The 16,042-nt window shown below is 37.2% G+C and overlaps 2 protein-coding genes across 8 annotated transcripts in view; one reads left to right on the top strand and one right to left on the bottom strand.

Moving 5' to 3' along the window:
• The window catches only part of RNF141 (ring finger protein 141), a 30,811-nt gene extending 21,285 nt beyond the window's left edge, over positions 1 to 9,526 (top strand). Inside the window, exons 5-6 of the mRNA XM_004050703.5 lie at positions 2,304 to 2,411; positions 6,380 to 9,526. Coding sequence (XP_004050751.1) covers positions 2,304 to 2,411; positions 6,380 to 6,530 — 259 coding nt within the window. The 3' untranslated portion in view covers positions 6,531 to 9,526. The remainder of the gene's footprint in view (positions 1 to 2,303; positions 2,412 to 6,379) is intronic.
• Positions 9,527 to 12,601: 3,075 nt separating this feature from the next.
• AMPD3 (adenosine monophosphate deaminase 3) overlaps positions 12,602 to 16,042 on the bottom strand; it is a 141,205-nt gene continuing 137,764 nt past the window's right edge. For all 7 annotated transcript variants that reach the window (XM_063710653.1, XM_019036681.4, XM_055355446.2 and 4 more), the window contains one exon: positions 12,602 to 15,745. In XM_063710653.1, the coding sequence (XP_063566723.1) occupies positions 15,569 to 15,745 (177 nt within the window). In that variant the 3' untranslated portion in view covers positions 12,602 to 15,568. The remainder of the gene's footprint in view (positions 15,746 to 16,042) is intronic.

Below are 16,042 nucleotides of genomic sequence, written 5' to 3'. Positions count from 1 at the left end.
GTCTGATGAAGAAAACCTTAAAAATTACAAAAAAAGCACAAAGGCTAAAAGAAATTAAAATCACTTCAAGAAGCATTTATTGAGAATCTAAGACAAACACCCTATATTCAAAGAGCTTACAGTTTATGGAAAGGCCAGCCAATCAATATGCAATATTTAAGTCTTTTCATTGAGGCAAGTGTTGATTTTGAGAGCAGAGAGATGATGATGCTTTGAGCTGAGTTACCAAGGTTGGAGCTTACTAAACTCACAAGGGCAGTTTCAGGAAAGGAAAATACCATCTGCAAAGGTATATGGCTCATTCAGGGGCTCTCTGAATTGTGGCTGGAGCAAAAGGTTTGAAATCTTTTTTCTTCCCAAGAAGATGAAAGAGCTCCTGGAGGACAGAAACTGCTTTTTATTCCCTTTGTATCTCTCATAGCACCTGATACTTAAGACTAAACTATTCTTTCACTTATATGCCCATTATCAATGTCAGCATTGTAAGGCCCTGATGGCAGGATCCATATTTTAGGGAGCTTTGTGTTACACATAGTGAATAAATTATATGGTCATGCATCACCTAACAATGTTTTGGTTAATCACAGACTGCATATGTGATGGTGGTCTCAAGATTATAATGGAGCTAAAAAATTCCTATTGCCTGTGGACGTCGTAGCCATCCTAATATTGTGACGCAATGCATTACTCAAATGTTCTTGGTGATGCTGGTGTAAACAAACCTACTGTGCTGCTCATAGTATAAAAGTATAGCACTTACAATTATGTACAGTAATACTTGATAATTATGTTACTGGTTTATGCATTTATTATACTATACTATACTTTTTAATCATTTTAGAGTATACTCCTTCTACTTATTAAAAAAAGTTAGCTGTAAAACAGCCTCAGGCAGGCCCTTAAGCAGGTATTCCAGAAGAAGGCATTGTTATCAAAGAAGATGACAGCTCCATGCATGTTACTGCCCCTGAAGACCTTCCAGTGGGACAAGAGGTGGAGGCGGAAGACAGTGATGGTGATGATCCTGACCCTGTTTAGGCCTAGGCAAATGTGTGTGTTATGTCTTAGTTTTTAAGAAAAAAGTTTAGAAAGTAAAAAAGTAAATAAATCTTAAAAATAGAAAAAAGCTTATAAAATATTTCTGTACAGCTGTATAATGTGTTTTAAGGTAAGTGTTGTTACAAAAAGAGTCAAAGTTAAAAGTAAAAAGTTTATAAAGTTAAAAATTTATAGTAAGTTAAGATTAATTTATCATTGAAGAAAGAAATATATTTTTTATAAATTTAGTATAGCCTAAATGTACAGTGTTCATAAAGTCTGTACACTACTGTACGTGTGCTATACAGTAATGTCCTAGGCCAAGCTTGTTCAACTCACGGCCCACGGGCTGCATGCAGCCCAGGATTGCTTTAATGTGGCCCAACACAAATTCATAAACCTTCTTAAAACATGAGATTTTTTTGCAATTTTTTTAGCTCATCAGATATTGTTAGTGTTAGTATATGTTATATGTGGCCCAAGAAAGACAGTTCTTCCAGTGTGGCCCAGGGAAGCCAAAAGATTGTACACTCCTGTCCTAGGCCTTCACATCCACTCACCACTACTCACTGACTCACCTAGAGCAACTTCGAGGCCCGCATGCTCCATTTATGGTAAGTGCCCTATACAGGTGTACCATTTTTAATCTTGTATACCATATTTACACAGTACCTTCTCTGTGTTCAGATACATTTAGATACACAGATACCTACCATTCTGTTACAGTAGCCTACAGTGTTCCATACAGTAACATGCTATATATGTTTGTAGCCTAGGAGCAATAGACTATGCCATATAGCCTAGGTATGTAGTAGGCTAAACCATCTAGGTTTGTATAAGTACACTATGATATTTACACAGCAATGAAATCACCTAACAATGAGTTTCTCAGACTGTATCTCTGTCTTTAATGCAATAACTATATCGGTTAAATTTGTTTATTTAAGTCCAATATGATTAAAATGGGCTAAATTGTTTCCAGAAAGATTTGACTATTTCCACTTTTGCCTATGTTTTCTTTATCACAAAATGTATCTTTTATCTAGTCTTTCTTTATGAAATGTAGCCCTCTTAATACTTTTTCCCTAATATATTTGCTATCCCTAAAAGATAATATTAATTTTAGTCTGATTTTGCACGAGTCATACTGTGCTTTATACTGTGGGCATATAGATGTTTAATAATGCTTTTTAAAGCAACAAAAACAAAGTGTAAAGCATAATGACAGAGAATATAATTGTTTCAGCTCAGTTTTCACATTGCAGGGTGAAGCAGCTGACCGATGAGGAGGAGTGTTGTATCTGCATGGATGGGCGGGCTGACCTCATCCTGCCTTGTGCTCACAGCTTTTGTCAGAAGTGTATTGATAAATGGTAAGTTACCTACTGCATTCATGGGCTGGGCCAAGGTCAGTGGGATAGTGTACATGAATAAACTTTGAAAAGTGCAAAAATACTGTAGTTAAGTACGAGAGAGATTTTATTCTTTAGTACTTTGAATTTTATGGCATGCCTTCTACTGGTTAAAACTATTTTTGTTTTTACACCTAACATTTATTAAATGTGGGGGTGTACCTTAGTTTTGACACTTTTCTTTTGCTGTATGAAAATTTGTGCCTGACTTAAGTCTAAAATCAAACATTTCCTTTTTTCCTCCTTTTTTTCTCCTCATTTCTACATTTATTCTGTGTATGTGTTTAGAAGGAATAAATTCTTGAATACTGGACCTCAGGGAACTTTAGAGATCAGCTAGTCAAGTTCATTATTTTACAAAATAAGACTGGAGCGTTTAGGATAATTTATAAAATACATACAATAAACTACATGTATTTAATGTACAGTTTAATATGTTTTGACATATATACACACCCATAAAAGTTATGAATTTTTATAAATGGAATCATATAATATGTGCTTTTTTTGTCTGGCTTTCAGTCTAATTACCTTGGTATTTATTCATGTTGTAGCATGTATCAATAGTTCATGCCTTTTTATTGCTGAGTAATGTCTGTTATGTGGATACCACAGCTTATTTATTCACCTATTGAGGGAAATTAGATTGTTTTCCATATTTATCTATTACAAAATAAAGGTACTAGATATATTCATGGACAAGTCATTTTATGGATGTATTTTGGTTTTTTTCTTGGGTGAATACCTAGACATGGAATGGCTAGATCATATGGTAGGTGTGTGTTTAACTTTTTAAAAAGCTGCCAGCTATTTTCCAAAGCAGTCTTGTGCCATTTTACACCCCCACTAGCAGCATATGAGATTGCATTGAATAAATGTATCAATTTAGGGAGAGTGAATTTCTTACTAGTGCGTCTTCCTATCCACATACGCTGTATATTTCTCCACTTATTTAGGTCTTCTTTAATTACTGTCACCAATTTTTTTAGTTTTCAGTATTGCATATCTTTGACATCTATCCCCAAGTATTTCATAGTTTTATGCTATTTTAAATGGTATTTAAAATTTCAATTTATGATTGATACTAGTGTATGGAAATACAATAGATATTTGTATATCAACCTTGTATCCTGCACCCTTATTAAACTCATGTATCAGTTGTGGTAGTATTTTTGTAGATTCCATAGGCTCTTCTTGAATGTCTCAATATCATTTTTCAAAGATTTTTTTTCTGATTCAGAATTCTAGACTTGAGAATTTTTTCTTTCAGTATGTTAATAATGTTGCTTCACACTCATCTTGTTTGCATTGTTTCTAATGAGAACTCTGTCATCCTTTTTTCCTCTGTAGGTAATGTGCCATTTTTTCCCTCTGTTTTTAAGGTTGTTTTCTTTTCACTGGTTTTGAGCACTTTGATTATGATGTGCCTTAGAGTAGTTTTTTCATGTTTCTTGTGCTTGGGGTTTATTGAGCTTCTTGGATTTGTTGATTTACGGTGTCATCAAATTTGGAAATTTTTCAGCCATTATTTTTTCAGATTTTTTTCTATCTTCTCTCCCCTCTCCTGTGATTCCAATTACCATGTATTAGCCCACTTGAAGTTGTCTCACAGCTCACTGGTGCTATTTTTTTCTTTCTTTTTTGAGTCTTTCTCTGGGTTTCATCCTGGATAGTTACTATTGCTATCTCTTTTCATATTCACCATTTTTCTTCAGTGTCTAACTTGCCATTAATTCTATCCAGTGTATTTGTTTAACCTCAGATAATTTTCATTTCTCGAAGTTTGATTTGGGTTTTTATTATCTTTCATGTCTCTTCTTACTATCTTTGAGCTTTCCTTTAGTTTTTTAACTATATAGAATATAGCTATAATAACTTTCCATTTTATCTGCTAATTCTAATATCTGTGTTAGTTCTGGGTGGTTATGATTGATTTTTCTCTTTATTATAGATTATATTTTTCTGCTGCTTTTTTGTATGTCTGGTAGTTCTCAACTGGATGCCAGACTTTGTGGCAGACTTTGTGAATTTTACCTTTTTGGGTATTGGATATTTTTGTATTCCTATGAATATTCTTGAGCTTTTTTTCTGGACTATAGTTAAGTGACTTGGAAACAGTTTGATTCTTTTGGATCTTGCTTTTGTGATTTGTTAGGCAGGACCAGAGCAGTATTTAGTTTAGAACTAATTATGTCCCACTAATAGCAAGACCCTTTAGAGAACTCTACTGATACCCCAAGAGTTATGAGGCTTTCCAGTCTGGCTGGTGAAACAGGCAGTATCCCAGGCCCAGTGAGCTTTAGGGGACTATCCCCTCAAAGCCCTTTGATTGATTGTTCAGCCTCGGTAGTGTCTTCACATGCACACACTGATCAGCACTCTGCTGAGTATTCTGGCGGGGACACTTCCGTAGACCTCTGGAATTTTCCCTCTGTGCAGCTTTCCATTACCCTGCCCTGTAAACCCTAGCTGTTTGGCCCCCCAAGATTCTCAGCTCTGTGTGTTCAGCTTAGGGAGTTTGCCATGTTCCATCAAGCTTCCCCCTTCTTGATCAGGGGCTAGAAACTCTCGAGGCTGTAAGCTGAGGCAAGTATAGGTCTCACCTTCTTTGACTCCCATGTCCCAGGGATCACTGTCGTTTGTTGTCTGATGGCCAGTGCTTTATTTGAAAGATTATATGAAACCATTGTTTTAGTAATTTTAGGTGGGAAGATAAATCTAGCCTCTGTTGGTTGGAAACAGAAGTTGACTATTTTTAAATTGTGATGTTTTGTGCACAGAAGAGCATACATATAATTATCTTGTAAAATATCTCTGAAGAACTAGAAATCAACCTAAATAATATATGCCAGCTCTAGCTTTCACATTTAGTTTTTGGAACAGAGTTCTAAATTTTTGCATAAAAGCCAAAGAGCAGTTGATATAAATAATTACTTTGGTCCCAGATTTCACTGAGAGATGAAAAGAAAAACATTTTTCTCTGCATAATATGTCTCTGGCTCAAATACGGTATTTTTTAAATTACCAAAATAATGTTTGACAAGAAAAAAATCCTTTTCAAAAACATAATCTTATTTAAGTGATCATATATGAGTTCTTTCCCTGCCAGAAAAATTACTGTGCATGTAAAGTTTATCTTTTATTTTAACTTTGTATGCTCCATTTTTATATAAGTCTTCCTGTTGCTTATGAGCCATAGGAATTTTTTCATACCTTTAAGCAAGCAACAGGTAGATATATTGTTGAAAGTCATGTAGATATTTTTTAGAAAAATAATTAATAATATCCTTTCTTCTTGTCATATTCCCCTGCCACTGCCAAGAAGTTATTCCTAGAGTAATGGCTTCCATTTAAATAATCACAAATAAGCATTTATACTTGACACTTTGACCAAATCTTCCATTGATGGGAGGGAATTTCCTCTTGGGACTCAGAAGGAATTTTTATTATAAAGGAATACTTTACCTGTTTAGGTAGGGGGATGCGAATTGCTGCATTGTTGGTAGCAACAAAAGATGGAAAAAAAAACTAAATGTCCTTCTGCAGGAGACTAGTTAAACAAATTATGGCATAGCGATACAGTGTATGTTAAAAAGAATAAACAGCTCTAACAGGTGCTGATACATAATAGTCTGTAAGATATATTGACAAGTGGAGAAATGTGTGTGTGTGCACGTGCGTGCATGTGTGTGCACATAAGCTTAATCCAGCTTAGTCTATCTCTGGAGGAATATATAAGAAACTGGTAACTGTGGTTGCCCCTGGGAAAGAGAATTGAAGATTGAGATAGGAGGGAGGGATTTATTTTTCACTATATATTTCTATGCTATTTCCTTTTTAAAAGCCATGTGCATGTATTACTTTAAATAAAATCCTGTTTTTAAAAAAGAAGAAGAAGCAAACTGTTCTTGTTTTGACTTCTCTAATAGGAGTGATCGACACAGGAATTGCCCTATTTGTCGCCTACAGATGACTGGAGCAAATGAATCTTGGGTGGTATCAGATGCACCCACTGAAGATGATATGGCTAACTATATTCTTAACATGGCTGATGAGGCAGGCCAGCCCCACAGGCCATGACCTTGAAGTGAAAGTCTTCTGTTGCTATTGTGGGCTCAAATATTTGGTCGTGGGGGAAGAATGTAGGGTTGTGGCACTGGCACAGACACAGAAAAATCCATTTTCCCCACTCTTTTATTTTTGCTATTCTGATCATTTGTCCCCCTTTTAAAAATAAACTTCCCATGTCTTCCATTTGTGGTACTAAAATTTGCTACTGTTTTAGACCATATTTTCCTATTATTTATCTGTTCAAATTTGTATTATTACAACTAATAACTCTTGAATTCTTTGCTAAAGGTAACAGCAACACTTCCAGAGGCTTCTGAAACACTACTGTTTTGCAGGGCAGGAGTATTCTGGAATCCTTTTACTTAGATATAAAATAAACCTCGAATATTAAAAAGTTGTAGCCATCTGAGAGAGGAAAGTTTAAGTGACTGAAAATGTAGAATACTTCAACGTGCATGTTACTACTTAAAACTAGTCTTTCTGCTGGAATCTAAGGAGTATATATATATATATGCCCCCTTGTGGTTAATTATTGCTCCTTTAATAATTTTTACTTGAAATGATCCACAATTATTTCATAACTTTAGCAGTGTGTTTTGGAACTACTGTACTTAAAGGTTTGTTTGTTTGTTTGTTTTTGCCATACTGTATAATTTGGGTGAGGTCTACAAAATTGGGTGTGACTTTCCTTTGCAAATGGATTTCTCTTGGGGAATTTTCTTGGCTGTTCTGGAAATGCTTTCCCACAGCTGGGTAACTGTTCTAAATGGCTTTGATAATGCTCACACATCTTGGAGTTTCAGAAGGAAATTATTCTGCATCACAAATACTAAATTTTATATTTCTAAATTACTATAGGTCATTTAATATTGGTTTATGGTGCTTTTATTTCCTTAACTTGAAAACATCTTTCTGAGATTTCAGAGTCCTCAAATTTCTTAGATTAAGAGACAAGAGGCCAGTGCAGTGGTTCACACCTGTAATCCCAGCACTTTGGGAGGCCAAGGTGGGCGGATCATTTGAGGTTAGGAGTTTGAGACCAGCCTGGCCAACATGGCGAAACCCTGTCTCTACTAAAATACAAAAATTAGCTGGGCATGGTGGCAGGTGCCTGTAATCTCAGCTACTCGGGAGGCTGAGGCAGAATTGCTTGAACCCAGGAGGTGGAGGTTGCAGTGAGCCGAGATCACACCACTGCACTCCAGCCTGGGAGACAGAACGAGACTCCTAATCAAAAAAAAAAAAAAAAAAGACAAGAAAATAGAGTGAGGCTTTTTTACCGTATATACATAAAATACTTATGAAAATTAGATAATTTGGCATTCTTACTGTTTCACTGTACTTCCATTGAAATACTCTTTCCATTAAAATATTCTGAAAGAATATAGTAATAATGGAATTGTGATCTTCAGTTGCACCTCAACCATTTTTTTTGCTTATGAACTAAAATTTCTAACATTAACATTTCAGCATGTAATAAAACAAGGGCCCATCTCCTTTAAAATTTAACATTCCATGTAACTTTTCTGACTTATCATTCATAAGTTGCAAATATTACTATTTTCCTAAACCAGGGTACACAATTTAAGTTGCCACTTATTGATGACAGAATTTCTGGATAGTAGGATTTTAATAGGCGATCAAATAAAATTCAAATCAATTTCAAGGAAAAACATCTGGCCAGGGGTAGCTTGATTTCGCCCCCAAAAATACTGAAGACTAATCCATTGACATTCATAATGGGACAGCTAAGTACCAAATAGCTAACTACTCCCTGTGGAGGTTTATGCAAGCAGAGTGCCAGGGGTTCCATCATATCAACCTGGCAATGCACTTAGTGGTTGTGTGACCTTGAGAAAGTCTCTTACTCTTGTTGATGTGTTCTTACTTTAGAAACTGAGACTTTATTTGTGGTTTTCACACTATTTCAGCAGCAAAAACTTTTTCAAGGAAAATCTTACAGAACCTTTAAACACGTGTGCATACACACATACCCTATACCCCACTATATAAAAGTCATATTATTATACATTTCCTTATTATATAAACTTTATATACTATAAATGTGATTAAGTCAATGAATAAAAACATTAATGCATTGGTGATATCCAGCATGTTTGAATTTGGTGAGTAACACACATATAGTGGGAGTCGTTTTTTTAAAAAAATTTTTTAATTAAATTCAAGTCAAATTTGCAGAACCCTGTATCTCCTCCATAGATTCTTAGTATTCCATGGAACATATTTTGAAAACCTTGGGATAGATGATCCACTGAAATCTTTTCCAGCTCTAAGATTTTAAATTGTCCTTTCAGATTAGACTTGCTGAGTTTAATTCAGATTACCTAATTTTAAAATGTTTCTGAAAAGTGAACAGAGTTACCTTACAGAGTTTTGGATCTTTCCAGGGATAGCCAATGATTTTATCCCCCAGAATCCTTCACCTTTCAAGGAATTATTTAACAATGAGCCCAGTGACCCAATAGGGCCCAAACCTTTTTATTTTACAATATGAGCTCCAAGACACTTACTGATCTACTGTGAATATAAAATGTTATTAGCCTTATCAAATAAATAAATGAGCACAGCTCTTTGTTCGCTCTATTAAACTGGGTGATAATTATTTAGATGTGAATGTTAGGTCAGTTCTACTACTGTAATAACTAATCGTAAAAGTTGTAAATTTGTTTAATGGATGAAATGTACACTTTTTGTATTCTGTACAGCTTTGTCTTTTTTAAATATGAAGTACTTAAATGTACTTACTATGATAGGAAATATAATGTGTGCCTTCTAGGATTTGTGAAGTGGTTTCATGAACTCTAAGGAATTTGTTTTCCCTATCCTAACTCAGTAACAGAGGGTTTACTCCGATTATGTATAGAACCTTAGTTTGAGAAAATGAATTTTACTATGTACTGAATTTAGAGGTTGAGAATAATAGGATCTGTGTTATTCTTAGTACCCACTGATAAATTGTGCAATAAATAATCTTTCGCAAGTAATTTTAGCTAATTGAAGAGATTATTTTCCTATGTAATTTCACATTCTAATATACTAAATGTTTATATTCCTTAGAGAACTATTTTATATTGTGCGCTGGGGGCTTGTGATGTTTGTGTGCTGTTTTAAAATTCATTTCAAATTGGACTCGATTTCCTTATATCTAATATATATCTGGGAGAAAAGGCTGCTTGAAAATATCTTTTGATTCAGTGATTTTTAACATTGGGAAGTTGAGTTTATTAAAAGGTAGTCTGAAGAATTTGCATTTTTAACTGTTATTGTCTGAAGTCAAGCTTAGTCTATCCAGGAATAAGAAAACTACTTGGAGATGAGGGAAGTTAACAGGTCACTCACATTTATGCTGGGCCACACAATGATGATATAATACAAACATAAGCAGCTGACAACAGACTCATTTGTTCTTATGTCTTTTCACCCTGCTGTAGCAGTCCTCAACCTTTTTGGCACCAGGGACTGCATTCATGGAAGACCATTTTTCCACAGACCAGGGTTGGGGTGGGAATAGTTTCAGGATGAAATTTTTCCACCTCAGATCATCAGGCATTAGTTAGATTCTCATAAGGTGCATGCAACCTAGATCCCTCGTATGCGCAGTTCACAGTAGAGTTCATGCTCCTTGAGAATCTAATACCGCTGCTGATCTGACAGGAGGTGGAGCTCAGGCAGTAATACTCACTCGCCCGCGGCTCAACTCCTGCTGTGCGGCCTGGTTCCTAACAGGCAGCAGACCAGTACTGTCCACAGCCCAGGGGTTGTGGACCCCTACCCCAACAGACAGCAAAAATAAAATGCTCAACCCTATTGTAGTTTGTTTACCTTGTAAAATCATTTCCAAAATATAAGAATGTAATTAGAGAAACATCGTAGAATCTTAGTGCTGAAAAGTGCAAGGACATAAGAATGAGTGGCAGTTGGTAGTTAAATTGACTGTATCATCATACTGTGGAGAAATGCACATTTTACTGTCAAAATACATAAAAGCCTTTGCAGAGATAGGTTTTGACACGCTTGCAGCTGTTTATAGTCTTCCTCTCTGTCATCTTCTATCTTACTAATTGCAAAAATTTCCAAGGAACTATGTTTATCTGGTTAGTATTCCCCTAGTTACACTTGTTCTTTATAATGATCATAGTTCAGGCAGAGTATTTGGGTATATCACCTTCAGTCATGTCTCAAACGCAGGAAATGAAGAATATTGTTTCACCAACACTCAGAAGTAAAGAGAAAGCAAGAGAAAAGTGCTTTCGGCTCTTGTTTAATCCAAGAGGCCATGAAAAATAACAACCCAGGAGCTGTGATTTGTTTTCACGAGGCAAAGAGCAATGATGTCGATCGTTTCAGCGGTACAATTTGAAGTAACACATAGAGTGAACTTGAGCCCTTAAGGATAAAGAAGGGATAACTGCCTCAAAAACTGTTGCTTTAGAAACCTAAGCCAGTATACAATTAATTGCCTCTTATTCCAGTTGCAAACACAAAGGAAAGTAGGGATTTGTCCCCCAAAAGGCCAATTAAGTATAGCAATGTAATAAAAGCACAAAGTGCTATAGAAAAGATGTCAGAAAAGCTTGCAGGACACCGCTGCTAGCCCCATACCCCGAGCCAACCAAACCCCAAAGACACCCCATACAGTTTATGTAGCTTACTTCCCCAAAGCAGTACACTGAAAATGTTTCGACAGGCTCATATCACCCCATAAACAAATAGGTTTGGTCCTAGCCTTTCTATTAGCTCTTAGTAGGATTACACATGCAAGCACCCCCGCCCCAGTGAGTCACTCTCTAAATCACCACGATCAAAAGGAACAAGTATCAAGCACGCAGCAATGCAGCTCAAAACGCTTAGCCTAGCCACACCCCCACGGGAAACTGCAGTGATAAACCTTCAGCAATAAACGAAAGTTTAACTAAGCCATACTAACCCCAGGGTTGGTCAATTTCGTGCCAGCCACCGCGGTCACACGATTAACCCAAGTCAATAGAAACCGGCATAAAGGGTGTTTTAGATCAATTCCCCCTCAATAAAGCTAAAATTCACCTGAGTTGTAAAAAACTCCAGTTGATACAAAATAAACTACAAAAGTGGCTTTAATGCATCTGAACACACAATAGCTAAGACCCAAACTGGGATTAGATATCCCACTATGCTTAGCCCTAAACTTCAACAGTTAAATTAACAAAACTGCTCGCCAGAACACTACGAGCCACAGCTTAAAACTCAAAGGACCTGGCGGTGCTTCATATCCCTCTAGAGGAGCCTGTTCTGTAATCGATAAACCCCGATCAACCTCACCACCTCTTGCTCAGCCTATGTACCGCCATCTTCAGCAAACCCTGACGAAGGCCGCAAAGTAAGCGCAAGTACCCACGTAAAGACGTCAGGTCAAGGTGTAGCCCATGAGGTGGCAAGAAATGGGCTACATTTTCTACTTCAGAAAACTACGATAACCCTTATGAAATTTAAGGGTCGAAGGTGGATTTAGCAGTAAACTAAGAGTAGAGTGCTTAGTTGAACAGGGCCCTGAAGCGCGTACACACCGCCCGTCACCCTCCTCAAGTATACTTCAAAGGACACTTAACTAAAACCCCTACGCATTTATATAGAGGAGATAAGTCGTAACATGGTAAGTGTACTGGAAAGTGCACTTGGACGAACCAGAGTGTAGCTTAACACAAAGCACCCAACTTACACTTAGGAGATTTCAACTCAACTTGACCGCTCTGAGCCAAACCTAGCCCCAAACCTATTCCACCTTACTACCGAACAGCTTTAACCAAATCATTTACCCAAATAAAGTATAGGCGATAGAAATTGTAAATCGGCGCAATAGATATAGTACCGCAAGGGAAAGATGAAAAATTGCAACCAAGCATAATACAGCAAGGACTAATCCCTGTACCTTCTGCATAATGAATTAACTAGAAATAACTTTGCAAAGAGAACCAAAGCTAAGACCCCCGAAACCAGACGAGCTACCTAAGAACAGCTAAAAGGGCACACCCGTCTATGTAGCAAAATAGTGGGAAGATTCATAGGTAGAGGCGACAAACCTACCAAGCCTGGTGATAGCTGGTTGTCCAAGACAGAATCTTAGTTCAACTTTAAATTTACCCACAGAACCCTCCAAATCCCCCTGTAAATTTAACTGTTAGTCCAAAGAGGAACAGCTCTTTGGACACTAGGAAAAAAACCTTGTAAAGAGAGTAAAAAATTTAATACCCATAGTAGGCCTAAAAGCAGCCACCAATTAAGAAAGCGTTCAAGCTCGACACCTGTCATCTAAAAAATCCCAAACACATAACTGAACTCTTTGCACCCAATTGGACCAATCTATTACCCTATAGAAGAGCTAATGTTAGTATAAGTAACATGAAAACATTCTCCTCCGCATAAGCCTACATCAGACCAAAATATTAAACTGACAATTAACAGCCCAATATCTATAACCAACCAACAAGCCATTATTACCCCCACTGTTAACCCAACACAGGCATGCCCACAAGGAAAGGTTAAAAAAAGTAAAAGGAACTCGGCAAATCTTACCCCGCCTGTTTACCAAAAACATCACCTCTAGCATTATCAGTATCGGAGGCACCGCCTGCCCAGTGACATGCGTTTAACGGCCGCGGTACCCTAACCGTGCAAAGGTAGCATAATCACTTGTTCCTTAAATAGGGACTTGTATGAATGGCTCCACGAGGGTTCAGCTGTCTCTTACTTTCAACCGGTGAAACTGACCTGCCCGTGAAGAGGCGGGCATAGTATAACAAGACGAGAAGACCCTATGCAGCTTTAATTCATTAATGCAAACAACACTTAACAAGCCCACAGGCCCTAAACTATCAAGCCTGCATTAAAAATTTCGGTTGGGGCGACCTCGGAGCACAATCCAACCTCCGAGCAACACATGCCGAGACTTCACCAGTCAAAGCGAATTACCACGTTTAATTGATCCAATAACTTGACCAACGGAACAAGTTACCCTAGGGATAACAGCGCAATCCTATTCTGGAGTCCATATCAACAAGGTGTTAGCTGGACAGACTAAAATAATACCCCGGGAAAAGGAAATGAACATGTATAGCTTTGCTCATGAACTATAACAGGGTAGAAGTTAGAGAAAATAACAAAGGAAGATTTATCTTCTGGGTCTAGTGAGCTTCAGTTTGAAAAATTTGAGTTTTCCTAGTGAATGTCATTCATGTCTGAGTCTTAGTAAAAGATAAATTAGCTATTATTATTGATAGCTTTTCATGGTGCCCAATCTTAAGAGTAAAAATCTGTAACATTTGCTTTAAATATGATTATCTTTAAATAGTTTTAAATTATTAAGCCACAGTCCTAGCTGACTTTATTTAACAATTTTAAAAAAGATACTTGATACAGATAAAATGACAATGAGAAACTACACAATACTTCCTATGTTAGGGCAAATGTATATAAATGGGGGCTTTTCAAAACTAATCCCTAAGATAACAATGGATTTTCATTCAATTTCATAATTAGCTGTAAGATAGCGTATATATCTGCCTAGTAAAAAGACTGCATTTATACTTCCATATGCTGAATTGACCAGTGGAGGGGACAGGCATTATAAAGTCACAAGATGAGACAATCTAAAGTCAAAAGTTCACAGGCAGAAACTGGATTCTTCTTCTAACTATAATGATTCAAAAAGACCTCCTGTAGTCTGAATTTGACCACAGAAATAGATAGGAAGGTCCTTGAGCAGCCTCTTAAGTACTAAGAGCACATGTCCTTAAAAAGTTGCCAAAAGAAATTCACTTAGTTATTCAATATGCATTTATTGAGCACCTACTACATACCAGGCACTAGTAACACAGATAAAGAGTACACTGTTAAAGCTTAATTCAGATTAATCTTTAAAAATGCTTTCTACCTGGCCCCTGGGACCATTGTATCTTCTGAAGTCATCATAGTAGATAAGGGAGAAATTTTGCCTTAAAAAAATGCACCCGGTTACAGTGATTAAAAACACACACACACACACACACACACACAACTAACATTTGTGGGGTCTAATGGAATAGTGGGGAAAAGACAGGATTTGGAATAAGGAAATCCAGTTGTAGGCCTATTACTTATTAGCTGTGTGACCTTAAGTTAAATTTCACTTATCTGGCCTAACTCTTAATTGGTAAAGTGATAATTGGCCTACAGTTGTAGCATATTAGAGCCAAAAGGAACAGAGATCATCTAGTCCTGTGCTTTTTGAAGTTCTTCATTCAAATGAAGATATTATGTAGCAGCCCCAGTGTAAAACTGATGAACGCAGTCACTTTGACAGCCCCTGAGCATCACTCACTCCCTTCCCTCCCCCACCCTAAAGTATTCATGAGGAGATTCACAGAACACCCTGAAAGCCACTCATCTAGTCCAAACCCTCACTTTCTAGGTGAAGAAACCAACACTCAGAATAGGAGTGGCTGTTTTCATGAGTACATTTGGCTTCCAACTAGAAAGAAGGACGGAGGGCTAAATAAAACGGTTTAAGAAATTCACTAAAAACACAAATTGTCAAGAAGGAAGTCTTCCATCTTAACCCCTTTAGGAAATGGAGCTTTGAAATTGATTGTGTTTAAGGCAGCCAGCCATCCAGAGGCTGAAATGAACAACTACCAATTAGCCTACCTGGGCCAATGGAGAAAAGTATGGCAGAAAACCACATGTTACTTGGCATCTGACCAGGGAAAATCCTGGCCCCAACAGTTCAGGCACTGGCAGTTTCAAGAGAAATACTTGGAAAATTAGGAACAAGTATAGACAAGTGCTCAGCTCCCAGATCCCCAAGGAGAAGTCACCATCTTGTTACTCAGAAATACTAACAAATGAGCATGTTAACTCTTAAAGTGAGCAGTGCAACCAAAATCACCAGTTTAAAATTTCTTCAGAGGCATCCTCTTCACAGAGGAAAGTCCTAGTTCGGAATCTTGACCACTATTAGCCACAGCAGACTTGAAATTGAACTAAAAAGTTAAAATGCATGTCAAATGCTGGACCTAGTTGGTCAAAGCGGTGATCTCTTCTGATTTCATAGCATCAGACAGGAAGCTGAGCTCATTGCATAAGGTCTCATATCGGAATGCCATCCGGATCTGAGCCACATTTGTCTTTCGAATATCATTTCCTTCAGGTCCTTCTTTGTAATAACTTTGTCCCAGAAACTTTTGCTTTTCCTGTGGACCAAGAGAAATACAAATGAAACTATATACTTTTGATTCACTTTCTATAGCCATGTGGGCAGCTTTGATATCAGTCACAGCAAGTCAGACTAGTCCCCCTGAAGCAGATCTTTGGTCAGGACATCTTATCCCCACAGAACTCTTAAAATTCCTGCTGGCCTCTGTGTCCTCAAGGATGTCACCCTGACAACCTCAGTCATCCTCAGACAGCCCTTCATTCCTGGCTGTGCTTTCCTTGATCAGATTGGAAAGATAAGGTCTGCAGCAGCTGCTGGGGATGGGAAAGGCAAG

This window comes from Gorilla gorilla, chromosome 9 (genome assembly GCF_029281585.2).
Source record: "Gorilla gorilla gorilla isolate KB3781 chromosome 9, NHGRI_mGorGor1-v2.1_pri, whole genome shotgun sequence".
NCBI classification, from domain to species: domain Eukaryota; kingdom Metazoa; phylum Chordata; class Mammalia; order Primates; family Hominidae; genus Gorilla; species Gorilla gorilla.
Note: the sequence above shows the minus strand (reverse complement) of the source record. Positions and strands in the feature narration are given on the sequence as shown.